Source organism: Hevea brasiliensis, chromosome 5 (assembly GCF_030052815.1).
Source record: "Hevea brasiliensis isolate MT/VB/25A 57/8 chromosome 5, ASM3005281v1, whole genome shotgun sequence".
Classification (NCBI taxonomy): Eukaryota; Viridiplantae; Streptophyta; class Magnoliopsida; order Malpighiales; family Euphorbiaceae; genus Hevea; species Hevea brasiliensis.
Window position 1 is genome coordinate 78,653,301 of NC_079497.1, and position 14,512 is coordinate 78,667,812.

At 31.5% G+C, this 14,512-nt stretch overlaps 2 protein-coding genes across 3 annotated transcripts; one reads left to right on the forward strand and one right to left on the reverse strand.

Moving 5' to 3' along the window:
* The first annotated feature begins 2,126 nt into the window (after positions 1-2,126).
* Positions 2,127-7,501, forward strand: LOC110668482 (cysteine proteinase inhibitor 12). 2 transcript variants are annotated; one of them, XM_021829754.2, is made up of 4 exons: positions 2,127-2,506; positions 2,954-3,173; positions 6,835-6,980; positions 7,157-7,501. In XM_021829754.2, the coding sequence occupies exons 1-4, from the start codon at positions 2,303-2,305 to the stop codon at positions 7,271-7,273; spliced, it is 687 nt and encodes a 228-aa protein (XP_021685446.2). In that variant the 5' UTR covers positions 2,127-2,302; the 3' UTR covers positions 7,274-7,501. The 2 variants fall into 2 exon arrangements, with proteins under 2 accessions (XP_021685446.2, XP_021685441.2); XM_021829749.2 differs by having other exon boundaries at positions 2,137-2,506; positions 6,805-6,980.
* Positions 7,502-10,602: 3,101 nt separating this feature from the next.
* LOC110668477 (cytochrome P450 98A2) lies at positions 10,603-14,197 on the reverse strand. The gene is made up of 3 exons (XM_021829736.2): positions 13,603-14,197; positions 11,485-11,882; positions 10,603-11,397 (listed from the first exon to the last, which is right to left on the reverse strand). Exons 1-3 carry the CDS (start codon positions 14,090-14,092, stop codon positions 10,753-10,755), a joined length of 1,533 nt encoding a protein of 510 aa, XP_021685428.2. The 5' UTR covers positions 14,093-14,197; the 3' UTR covers positions 10,603-10,752.
* Positions 14,198-14,512: the final 315 nt, after the last annotated feature.

Consider the following 14,512-nt stretch of genomic DNA (forward strand, 5'->3'; position numbering starts at 1 on the left):
TAGCTCAAGTTATGGCCTAAATACCATAACTGGCCGGATTGCAAACTTTTCAGATTTTCTGGATAGAACCAAATCTGCAGTGTTTTGTACACTGATTGCAGGTCTATTTTTGAATATGTTATGATCAAAATTTGGGTTTAGTTTCTTCATGAAAGTTGTAGGTCTATGTCTCAGCTTTCTGCTGGTAAAATGTCAGGTCAATTGGACCTTTCTACACTGAGTTATGACTAAATGAATAAACACTATTTATTTGGTCATTTTGCCCAGGCAGAATGCAAGTCACTCGGATTAGGGTAATTTTTAGGTCAACTTGGTTTGATTTTCTGGGCAGGGTTTCTTCACCAAAGTTGTGTCATTGTGTGTCTAGTTTCATTTTCAATTAGCCTTGTACCAATTGAACCTATACAACTCCATTTATGGCTGCCCAAACCTGCTGGACTCATAACTAGTCCTGCAGGTTACTAAGGGCAGCATGCCTAAACTCAACTCCAACATCCTTACTCACTTCAATTCCTTCTCACACATATTCAAATGGTCACTAATTGACCATTACAAAAGTTAACATACAATTATATGAGCAAACCCTAATGTTGTTCAAGTGTCCACATTTTTCAAGTTCTTTCATGCATTCCACTTGCATTTAATTTATACAAACCTATTCAATCACTCATCTCATACCAAAGGCAACTCATAACCACTTTGCTATAAAAAAAAATCACCAAACCCTAACCAACCCTAGCTATCGAAATTTTTAGGGTGCACACACACACATTTTTATTTTGTTTTCTTATATTTCCTACTCATTTCATGCCATTAAACATGAACTAAACCAAAAGTAGTAAGAGTTGGACATTAACCACTTGGAGCAGAATTTCTCCCTTCACAAAATTTCCTCTTTTCTTCCTCTTCTTGCTGCCTAGTAGTGATTCAAGGTGTGAGGATCAAATTTAGTGCAGGACTTGAGTGATTTTACGGTGAGGTTTGGTGTGAAGTGAAGCTTTAGTGGAGCTTCAATAGTGGAATGGGTGGAGGGGAGTGTTTCGGCTGGTTGATGAGGGAGAAGATGGCTGATGTCTTTTGTTTATTTTATATCTTTTTATTTGTTTTCAGTGAGCTTGGTTAATTGTAATTGGTGGTAATAGTTTAATGACACATAGTGATGTCATAATTGGCCTTTTATCTCATTTTCTCTTTTTTTCTTTTTTACTCATTTTCAATTTACTTTTTAGCAATATTTATTCACATTTTATGTCATAATAATTATTTACTCAACTGGACAAGTCAGCCAAAAATCATCTCTGAAGGCGAAATAACTAAAATACCCTCCGTTTGGCTTAATAGACCAAAATTGTCTATACCGACTGAAAATTTTTTTTAAGTATTTTCTTGGTATTCTAATGCCTTAAAAACCTCAATAAACCTTCTCTGGAGTCCCAAAAATTATTTTATAAATTTTCTCTCTAGTCTAGGGCTCCTAGTTGCGAGAACCGCAACTTCCTACTGGGTTATCCATCGTTAGGGCACCGACTCATTTTAACCTGATTGTATTTTATTTCTAAAATTTTTTTAAAATTTTTCTTATTAATATTTAAGTTAATTATGGTTCCTCACTTTAGTTTAAATATTTTTCCAGACGTTTTAGCTGTCCGAACCGACACTGGTCACCGAAACAGTAGAATATACGGAATTGAGGCTGTTACAGGTTGTCACTTACCGCAACCCTCCTCATTTATTCGGGTTTGAGACCGGCTAAGAATAAACTACTTAAAAAATTTTTAAAAAATTATAATTTTTAAAATTTTACTCTTAAGGGTAGTTTAAAATAAACAAATGAATTTCAATTTTAAAATTATACCAAATATAGATTATATGAAATTTAATTAAATTCTTTATCTAATATCAAAATTTGAAATTTATTTTAATGAATTCTTTTTAAATGAATTATGTAAAACTTAACTAAATATTAATAGAGTCTGTTTAGTATTACTGTTGAAATTATTATCGAAAAAATTATTTTTTTTAAATATATAATATTATTATTAAAAAAATTATTTTTTTAAATATATAATATTAAAAATGCAAGCAGGCACTTACCAGCTGCAACTTTAAAGCTTGTTTTATGTTTTTCCCACCTGCTTTGGTAATACGGGGCCAGCTAGCCAACAGACATTCAAAATCAAGTCATTGTACACTTACTCATCACGCAACGGAAAAACCAAATAAATACCTTCCGAAGCAATCCATCGCTTTTTAAAGAAGAAAAGAGAGAATACAGAAGCTGGAAATTTAACTTTTTCTTATCATGGTGATGAATAGGTTTTCTGCAATATTTTTGAGTATTTTTGTTCTGGGTTGGGCGTATTTCTTTTATTTGGGTCATTGCAGACAATTGAATCTACAAAAGGTGATGATTACTGGAGACTCTAATGATTGCATGGGCTTTCAAAACAGCGTGGAGATTGAAAGCCTCGCGAGATTTGCTGTCCAAGAACACAACAAGAGACAGGTTCTTTTTTAATCTTTTATTTCCATTCCTTTTTATTTTCCTGTGTTGTTTTTTTCGAAGGTGATTTCAACAGAATCCGCCGGAATTAATTTCAAAATTTCTTTTCTTTTGTACCAAAATCTCTAGTATCGTCCCTAATATATATTTCTTTAGCTGCTTAATCTCAATTGCACTGTTGTTCTTTGATAGATTTCATCTTCGTAGGGATTTAGCTGTTTTTTTGACATATCTACTGCTAACAATTACTGGGTTACTTTTTTTTTTTTTTATTTTGGTCTAAGTACTGCGTTGCATTTATTATTAAAAGAATTGAGAAAATGAACAATGACATTGACAGAATACTTGACCTCTTTTTTCCTTGTAATCTTAAATTTCCTTCGTTTTTAGTTTTGTTAATATATATTCCTGCAATGTCTTGATGTTTCTGATGATGGTGGATTACTGCAGAATGCTCTTCTTGAATTTGTAAGGGCTCTGAAGGCCAAAGAACAGGTAGTTGCTGGCAAGCTATACTATCTTACTCTGGAAGCAATTGATGGTGGTCATAAGAAGATGTATGAAGCTAAAGTATGGGTGAAGCCATGGATGAACTTCAAACAATTGGAGGAATTCAAACATGCTGAAAGTGATCTTTCCCTTACTCCTTCAGACCTTGGAGTGACACAAGGTAATGGGCTAACCTCAATGCATCATCATACAATTATGCTGAATATTTGATGTATGTATGGTACTTACAAATTGTTGTTACCATTGCCATAGGCGATTCCAATTGTTTGCATTAAGAATTGTGACGATTATGATAAACCTAATATTGATGTTGATTTTCTTTTGTGATTATTTTAATAATAATTTGTCCAGTATTTGTGATGAAACGCACTAATAATTAGCATAGGTATGGGTAAGCATTGCTTTTAATATATTTTTAATGCCAAGGAGTTTTGATTTGATAAGAGAAAGAAATGTCCTATTATTTTACATATATCAAGTGATATTTGTAATTTAGCGCCCCCTCCCCCCTCTCTTCTCTCTCTCTCTTCCTTGTGATGTTATTTTCTCAAAATTTCTTGATTCCCTTGGATTATAGTTGACAGATGAAGATGCTTTATTAAACTTTCAAATTTTCTGTTTAAGTGAGGGGCATGAGATTTCAATATACTTAAGTGAAGATTCATCTGAAAATAATAAAATTTTGAGGAGATCTTTAGCTGCTCAAATTCCTTCAGAAACTTTGCAGTCTCTTATTTTATTTCAAAGTGAAAGAGTGCAAATTATAATATGATGATATCAACAGTTGCAAATTGATGGTTTAGTTGAATTTCTTTTTTCTCATATGACTCAGCATGATTAGTTTGTAGTGAGAATGATGCGTGATGATGCTTTTGATCTGCAGGACACATCTTTATTTATTTATTTTTTAAATTTATGTGTTAGATATTCGAGGACATAAAGACATGTACACTTGTTTTACACTCACATTAAATATTATTTGAGAATGCATGTTTACTTGCCTAAAAGATAAATAGAAGTATGAGGTGTTATTCACTTGTGTGTCAAAAAGCTTTCTGTAGCAATGAGTTCCATAATTGTATAATCCATCATTACTCCACAAGAAAGTCTAATCAAACAAATCTCTGAATACAATAAAAAATAAAAACAAAAAAGGGTAAAAAAACACTTTCCACGTTCAAGTTTTTGTGATTTTCCATGTCCTTTGTTGAACTGTCAAGCTCATATCTATGTGCCAGATTGTATAGTGTTTATCTCTCATGTTTTCTTTTCCTAGTGCCTTGAGACTTGTTCTGGAATGCATTAGCAACTTCAAAACCATATTCCCCTGAGAAGTGAAGGGGGCAGAATTAAGTTCAGAATTGGACCTTAGCTACCAAGGATGTTTGTATTAACATGGACATGTGCCTGTTATTGTGCCTTAATGGAAATGGTTATGAACTAAATTTGCTACTCTAGCTTTTATTGTTTTAATGATGGCTCTTTATCCTCATCCCCCACTTCCTCCTTGACATCATCGTCATGTTATTGGGATGCTGCTTCTTATTATCATAATTTTTAATGTGTGCCTTGGTCAGGTTAGGCCCCAAATGCACCTAGCCTTACCAGGGACAGATCCATGTATGGGCCAAGGGGGGCAATGGGCTCCCTGAGATTTAAAATTTTTTTAGTGGTGTAATGATATTTACTAAAAAATCAATATTTTCTATTACAGCCAGTCAAATTTTGATGGGGCATTGGACCTAGTATTTTAAAAGTTTTTATGAATTTATTAGTAATTTTATAAAAAAACCCCAAATTCTTTACTGTCCTATTGAAAAAAAGATACCAACAGTGAAACACAAACCCTCTTTCCAAAAAGAAACTCCAGGCCATCATTGAATCGTGGCTTCTTATTCTCCATCAATTCTTTTTACTGGTTTCTTCTTCCAACAAATTCATAATTTTCAACTTATGTTCTTTGAAATTTAAATTATAGGATAAGATCATCGAAGGGAAGTCTAGCACAGTTATTGTATCCTTTTTTTCATCAATTTGATAATTTCATTGCTATTATTGAAATATCTATCGTACTGGATTTTCTTCAAACTTAGATTAGAAAAAAATTTTTTCTCTTTCATAATATTAGAAGTTAGAACTTTCTCATTTAAATTATAATTTTATTTGAATTTTGCTTTTCATGATTGTTTTGAAATAATTAGTTTTGAGATTCAATAATTCATATTTTAAACATTCAATGTAGTTTTGAATTAACAACAAATCCATTTAAATTTTAGTAAGCCAATTTTGTTTAAAAAATTAAGATGTTTATTTTTGTCTCTATATTCATTAAATGTTTAATTTTATTTTTATAGTTATGGAATGATTCTATAAAAAAATATCAACCATTGCAGTATTATAATCATTGGTCAATCAACTTATTCAATCAACATCTAAGCAATTGATTGTTGAGTAACTTAAGGTTGCTATGGAAAACCTTCTAATTCAAGATTGTGACCTAACATAACGAGTTATCCACTTGATATGAGGGAAAAGGTTCATGTTTTAATTGGACCTCCTAAATTGAATTTTTGCATCCATCACTGCTTATGGCACACACCTTAGGTGGTCTCATGCCATATTCCATCTGCAAGATGTGCATGAAGGTAACCATTAAGTGCACCTTATAGGCTGCCTATCTGTAGCTGTTTGGGCATGAGAGATGTCAATTGTTAATTCCCAATTAGTTGGTTTCACTTATATCCTGCATTGATTTCACTGTATGCCTTTGTGATTTAGTTTTAGCAACTGGACAGTATTTTCTGTGTCAATAAAAATAAGTACAAACTCAACTATTAACTGGTGAATATCAATACTATTAGTTGGTGTTCTAACCCAAATTTTGGTGCTCTCTCTCTCTCTCTCTCTCTCTCTCTCTCCTAATGAACTCATCTGTCGGGATTGTTGATTAGTTTGATGGTAGAGGAAATGGACTAACTTAGAAGATATGGATGGAGGAACTGCTGAGGGCCTTTATTGTAATGATGGGAAGAAGATGAAGATGATCTTTTACTTGATGATGATGATGATGAATAGTGCTATTATTTTAATATGAATAATTTGGAAACTAGGTTTTGGGGTTTGCTATTGTGATATTTTTTATTTCTTTTGAACTATGTTCTTTTGTAGTCTTGTAAGTACACCGGTTTTTTCTTGAACTAATTTACTAGTCATCTTTGGAGTGCAGACATAGTTTGAGTATGGAATTTAGAGTTTGCTATTGTGATCCTGTGTGTTTGTGATTTCTTTCACTCTAGTGAGCACAAGACATGTGCTGAACTAATCTTAGAATCATAGTAGTTATTTTCTTTGTAGCATTGAATCTATTTGTGTTTTATTTTGAATTTTTGAACATTTTACTATTCACTTATAACTAGCAACTTGAAAGCATTATTCAAGTGTTCGTGTTCCTCACATCTCTTAGGTGTGTGCTTGTGCCATGTATCTTGGCCCTAGGTACCCTTTGTGCCTTAATGCACCTTGCACCTTCATGCTTATTATGTTGTTTTCCTAATGATGGTTTATTATTTGGAAGGGATTCTGTATTATATAGTTCACATTCTGTATTATATGACTGTAAGAACCATGATATACTCATGCAAGTGAAAAACAAGTTAGTGTTTGTATCCTAATAGGCCAATGCCATCATCTTCATTCCCTGGAAACATAGTCTAAACTACTTGCTACATAGTCCTATTTTTAACTTTGACTTCAAATATAACATCTAACATTAAGGGTATTTGAAAGAGTAGTAGTGATAAGTTGTACACTCCTGCAACCAGATGGTCATGGATCAGGATGGCGAGCAGTGCCAACAAAAGATCCTGAGGTCCAAGATGCAGCAAATCATGCTGTTAAGTTCATCCAGCAGAGATCCAATTCATTGTCCCCATATGAACTCATGCAGATCCTTAAAGCTAAAGCCAAGGTTGGCATTTATTAGTTTGCATAGTTAGCTGTAATTCTCTCTTGGGATGGTACTTATTGTTCAGTAGGCAAAGTTGGAAGGCTTTTAGCTGTAATTCTCTCTTGGGATGGTACTTCTCGTTCTTTTGGCAAATTTGGAAGGCTTTTCTTATGAGCTTGCTTGATATGGTTTTGCAGCTAATTAAAGACTATGCCAAATTTGATCTGCTTCTGAAAGTAAGGAGGGGAATTAAAGAAGAGAATTTTGGGGTTGAAGTAACTAAAGACAAGGAAGGAAAGTTCTATTTGAACTAGATGCTACAATATGTTATAAAGGTGTGGCTTGATCTTGCTACCTGTTACATTATCATAGAGAACGATAAAGACATGACTTGATTATGCTTATTTCATGTTTGGATCTGTAAATATTGATACCTGAAGAGTATTTCTTCTGTGAGTTGCCCTGTAAATCACATTTGTACGTGTGAATGCTCTAGAGGAGAACAGATATTGACTGTTATAAAAGCAACTTATGTTTTTGTATTCCGTTTGTTGGCTTGGATTGTTCAGTCTGGTTTAGGTGGTTTATGAGAATCATGTCACATTAGTTCATAAAATCATGTCTTTTAGTATAATCTCAGTAGTTATTGTATTTTACTAGAAATTGTCTTGCTATTTGATGAAAATTATAAAATTACACCTGCTGTAAGCATTTTTTTTTCTCAATTTTATACTCGAATTTCTAAATTTCAGTTTCCATGGGTGAGTCACCGCATCACCAAATTCATGAAATGCAGAGCTAACACTTCTTTGAACACAAAACGTCCCTGAAGATCTTCTAGCCTCTAGGAAGAGCTGTAAATGGAGCCCGAGCTTAATAACATTTGGCTCGTTAAAACTTGCGAGCTGATTCATGAGCAGACTTGTCAAGTAGACTTGTGAACAGGCTCGTTTGTAAAATTATTTATATTAGTTATTATATTTTATTATATTATAAATATTTATTATTTTATTTAAAAATATTTTAAAAATAATATATTATTTAAAATTATGATATAATCAATATAAAAATGTATTATTAAATATAATTATTTGTAATTTAAATTTAATTTTTTTATGAATATTAGTTTTTTTAGTAATGTGTGTAACTACACACGTTGTTCATACTCGTAATTTAATTTTTTTATATATAATTTTAAAAATATTTCCATATTAATTAACAAATAAATCTTAATATATATATATATATATATATATATATATATATATATATATATATATTTCCCCTTTTAAATGGTAAAATTAACTTATATTATATCTAATTATATTGATTTAATAATTTTTATATAGATTTTTTGGGTATAGTTTTTCATCTCAAATTAACATATAAAACTAAATGTGAGAATAAAAGAGACATTATAATTATTATTAAAAGGTAATTATTATTCTAATATTTTTATTTTCATTATTTAAATTTAGTTATTACTTATTTCTGTTTTATTTGTTTAATTTTATTACTATTTAGATTGAAACGATAAATTTTGATCTTATGATCATATTAAAGAAAATAACAAAAATAAATTTAATTAAGAGTAACGGGTATAAACCACATTCAAAAGACCCAGTGCTATAAAAAATACACATGTATATACTATTAATTTTAGGTTAAAACTATAAAAACGTATATAAACATAATCACCTCATATTCTAGTAACATATATGATATATGAATTTGATCTTAATTTTTTTTTTTGTTTATTGTGTATATTCCATAAAATCACTTTGACAACAGTTTTTTCAAGGTAACGTTTAATATTTTGACTATAATCAAAATACTACCTCTATTATTTATACTGTTCGATGACATAGTATTTATAGTGGTGTTTAAAGATTGAGAAAGTAGTTTATTATAAGTTACTATTTCTAACTTATAGAGGTTGAGAGAATTTTTTTAATTAGAGTTAACAAGATGATACAATTATTTTTACATTTAACAGCTAATCAAATATCTATTTTTACTGAATATTTTTACTTTAAATCAAATAGCTAACTACTAACAGGTAATATCTAACGACGAGTAAAATGACTAAGAGCTATTAAAACAGTTAATATCATTTAAAATGTTTAATATTGTCTAATAGGGCCTACAATTTAAAAGGAATAATTAGTTATAAAATAAATAAACATGACTAAGTTTAAAATTATAATTTATAAAAAATTTTTGTATATAGAATTTTATCTAGGTAAGAACTCCTTTTGTAAATAGTATATCTATTTATTAAATTAATTTATTAGATTTTATTAAAAATTAAAAATATTTAAATTTATAGTGCAGTTATATTTACGTTTCATGTTCATATAGTGCACAAACCGTAATTCTAATTAAAAATTTGTAAATAAAATAAAATTTATATTTTAATAAAAATCAACATAACTAATTAAATTAAAATTTTTTAAATAACAACAAATTAATCATGTAATTTCTTTTTATAGAAAACAAGAATTTCTCATTTTAGTTAATTATTTTTTATTAAATTTTATTATGAATCAAAATTAAATGCAAGTAAGATAAGAATTTAAATTTATATAAATTCTAATATATTTACTTTAAATAAAAAAATTATAAATAATATAAATAATGAATGACATTTTGGGCAAATTTAATATTTTCCCTTTCCCTTCACACACATACACATATAGATTAAGTTATTTTTTAATATGAGAGTTAATCAAAATTACATTATTTAAACTTTATAACCATAAACCTAAAGCTCACTCTGTGAATAAATTGAACTACTTGAAACTCAGTTTGCTAAAAAATTCGATTTGATTCAACTCATTTAGAGCTCGTTTTTTAAATGAGCCAGCTTGAGCCTATAGATATGAGCCTAGAGTTAACACAAATTGAGTTTGAGCTCGAAAGAAATATTTAATGGACTAAACCTAAACTCTTAAAACTCAGTTCGACTCGGTTTGTTTACGTTCCAACCTCTTGTTGTGTCCTTGTCCCTTGATTATTCATAATAAGTTTTTCTAAGCCACAAGCCATCAACGGTCTTATCATCCAATGGAGTTCTATGGTACATAAGTTTTCGATCACGACCTTAATTAAGGAAAACAGTCAGGTTAATAATCTAATGGTGAAAAGACATGCATATAAAGGTGGCAAAGGGCTGTATATAAAGGTGGCCAAGGTTTGTTTTAAGTCTAGAGCCGAATCAGAATCAGTCAGCTTTTCAATGATTTGAATCAGTCGATTATGGTTTCTCATTCATTGAACTTCAATTGAACTGGAAATAATTTACGATTTGATATTAGTCTGTATGTATGATTCCAATCGAAACCAAAAGATAATTGTATTGCCGTCAATTCAAAACAGAAATCACGAGGGACCAAAATAGTAAGAATCATCCTACTTCTTTTGCTATATATATATATGGTAAGTTACAAAAAATAGTGATTTTAATTTTTAGTTAAACGTTCAAAATGGCATTTCCCATTAAATCCTTAGACATCAATCTTAAAAAAACAACATTTCATTTTGTTTAAGCAGTTTTTTTGGATAATTGAAGTTAGTCAAAGGTTCGAAGAAAATATATGAAAAAATGTCAATAAGAGAAAGCACTGCAAATCTACTGCAAAAGTACTACAAATAAGAGTTTATTCATTAAAGTAACAAACAAAAATTCCATATCACATCGTCTTTATTTGGGTTTTGACCAATAGTTTCCAATTCTTTTTAAGGTTCAAATGCGAAGCGCAAACACAAATTAGTTTACAGGAATTTTACCAAATTACATTTCCACAGCCACACGTTTGTACAATTCTGAAGGCAGCCGAGGGGTTGCCACTGCTTGTAATGGGGTTTTCATGAATGTGACCAATCCAGGATTTTCTGACATATCAATTTCCCCTGGCTTCACACCATCAGGTGGTGTCCAACGAAAATGGTGCAATAAGTGACCTAACATAGACGTGACCAAATTGATACCAAGTTGTGTACCAGGGCACACCCTCCTCCCAGCACCAAATGGAAGTAGCCGGAAATCATGACCCTTCATGTCAACATCCTCCTCGAGGAACCTCTCCGGTCGAAACTCTTCTGGGTTCTTCCAGACTGCTGGATCACGAGCTACAGCCCATACATTTACAAGAACATTTGATCCCTTAGGTATATCATAGCCACCAATCTTGACATTAGAATTGGCACGGTGAGGAAGCATTAGCGGTGTTGGAGGATGCAACCTTAGTCCCTCTTTAGCCACACATTGTAGGTAAGGGAGACTTGAGAAATCAGCCTCAGTCAACACTCGTTCGAACCCAATGACACGGTCTAGCTCCTCTTGAGCCTTCTGTTGCACCCTTGGGTTCTTAATTAGCTCAGCCATTGCCCATTCTACAGTGATTGCAGTTGTGTCCATGCCAGCAGTAATCATATCCTACACAACAGATTCCCACATTTAAATTCTCTCAATCCAAACTTTACGTAATTTCATTATTGACAAAATATGAAAGTTAAAACTTACCCAAAGGAGTCCAATAATTGTGTCCTCACTAAGGTCATATTTCTCCTGTAATGTAAGCAATGCATCAACAAAATGTTGCTTGGCACCTCCACTCTTCTGGCGAGCAAGTGTATGTTCTTCCATAATAGCTCGAGTGAGACGGTCCCTTCGAGCACCATGCTTGGCGAAAGCCTCCTCCTCTAGTGGGAACATCCAGCGAAGCCATGGAATGTGCTCTGCCATGGCAAGTGATGCACCTAGCTTAAGACCGTTGGCCACAATTGCCTTAAATTCTTGGCCTTGCTCGTCAATTATGCCCTCCGAGTTCACAAATCGCTTACCAAATGCAAGCCTTGTTATGTTGTTGAATGCAACTGCTCCCAAATACTTCTTCACTAGCAAACTTTTGCCATTGGTTTCTAGATGTACATTGTGTTTTAGAATCATTTTTATTGCACAAGCACAGGAAGAAAACAAGAGAACAACAACAAATGAATGGAAAATAGGTCCGTTCTCAGGCCCAATTGGTCCAGTTCTAATGAGGCCGAAGCATAACGTGCATCATAGAGCATAAAAAGAGTGAAGTGTCTTTAAGATTGGTAATAAGATCTGTTTTAGTAATACCCTAACGGCGGATATAAATTGCATGTGAAATGTGGTTGGAATTACTCACATTCAACTCAAAAAATATTACTTAATTCTGGTGGGTAGTTGATACTTTTAATGTCACGTTTAATAGAACATTTTTAATATATGCAATATGAAAAAAAAAAAAAGTTTTGATATCTTTGCTAACGGTTAGGCTATTTTAAGAACCAAATGATAAATTCTTTATTCAACATTAAAATCATTAATAACATATAATAACATAACAATTATATTTCCATCTATAAATTCAAGGGCTTTTTTTTTTTTTTTAATAAAAAAGAAAACACACAAGTCAGTGATTAGGAACTTGCACCGCACAATTCTTAAAAAAATCCTAATTGAATTTAAGTTCCAATCATAACTGATTTAATTTATAACAAATATCTTAAAAATTTTATAAAAATAATTAAAAAATATATAACATCTCTTCTGAATTAATTCATATCATTTAAAAAGTTTCATTTATAAAAAAATAAAAAAATATATTGACTTTAGTTCAATGATATTAATTTTTTAGTTTTTTTTCAAATTATGAAATTTTAAATAAAATAATTTGTAATAAATATGTGGGCCAATGTTACCTAATTTTGGTTTTCCATCTTCTTCAGTAAGTGAGATTTTTTCAAGAACTATCCAAACTAAATTTGTGCACTTTATTTGTCAATCTAACCCTTGAAGTGCGCATTAAGAAACTAATATAAATATCCAAACTACACGTTGATGATTTTTATTTATAACTTTACTTAATAATTAAAAAAATAATTAAATAATTTTAATTTTATAAAAATTTATTAATAATTAATTAAATAATTTTTTTATCTCACTTAAAAATTATATAAATATTTATTATAATATTTAATATAAATAAAAAAAATTAAATCTTTTTAATTTTTTAAATATGATAAATAATTTGAAATAAAAAATTTAAATAAAATGTATAAAAATAAAAAAAAATGAATGGAGAATATATATATATATATATATATATATATATATTTTAAGTGTACTATCAATGTATGTACACATTCACTATAATTTGCCATATTAAATTCAGAGCAAGGATCGTCAGATCTCTAAGGTTTTGAACCATACGATATTACAGAGCTGGAGGCAGATCAAGACAATATGCTATGCCTAGAAATGCTTTCACTTTGAAACAGCCTCCAATTTGGACTGCCACATTTGTCACCATCACCAAGCGATCCAGTACCGTGTGATGTGCGTAGAATGCGATTATTGATCCACTCTCTCTCCACATACTTTTTTTTTTTTTAAAATTAAGACAATTAAAATGTTTTAAGTTTAATTTTTTATTTATCTATTTTAAAATTATTTAATTTTAATATAGGCAGAGGACAAGACTACCTCTTTCTCATTGTATAATCCAGCTATCACTTCCATTGAAAAAAAAAAAAAAAAAAGCAGAAAGTAAAGAATTTTGAAAAAATGGGATATATTATGTCTAAATATAAAAGGAAAAAGGAAAATTACCAGGATTGGTGCAGTCGTTGAAAATGGATTCAACCATGGCAGTGACCTCATCTTCCCTAATGGGTTTCAAAGCCTCGAGTCTCTTAGGTGTAAAAAGCTCAAGTGTACACACTTTCCTAGCCTTCACATAGTGAGGTCCATAGTCAGCCCATATAAGATCCTGCCCATCTTTGCTAAACTTTGCAGCTGACCTACTCCGATGCCGATCAGCTAACTGTTGATCATGTTCCTTCAGCACTTCTTTAGCCAATTCTGTATTCGAAACGATCACATTTAAAGTTGAACCAAGCCAAACTGAAATGATCGGACCATAAGACTTAGCCCACTCGGCGTAGCATCGGAACCTAACTGGCTTGACGTCGTAGAGGTTGCCGACGATCGGCCAAGGGCGTGGGCCGGGGGGGAGTTTGAAGCGGATGCGGAAGTAGAGTTTGTATGCTAAGAGGAGGAGGAGGAGGAGGATTGATATTGGTATTAGAAGAAGAGCCATATTGAGGAAAGAGAGAGAGAAGAAAAGATGGGGTTGAGATGTTTTAAGCAAAAGAAATGGTAGGAGAGGTGTTGATATATAAGAGATGGGGAGTTGGTGAAATGGATTTGTTAAAGAGAGAGAGAGAGAGAGAGAGAGAGAGAGAAAGTCAAAAAATGACCAATTTAAATGTGCCATCTCGACAAATATACAAGAGTCGGCCAATTAGCACGTAGGCTAATGGTGATGGCGAGTGTGCATTACGCGTGTGTGGGTGCTAGTGAATAAAGTATTTTAATAGTTGTTGGTGGTTGGTGAAGTGCGATGCCTTAACAATTAACAAAGTGTGCAAAGGAATCAAAAGTTGGACAAAGTGTGTAAAGGAATCAAAAGTTGGTGGGATGGTAAGTCTGTCTCTTTTATCCCCCATATGTACTTAGT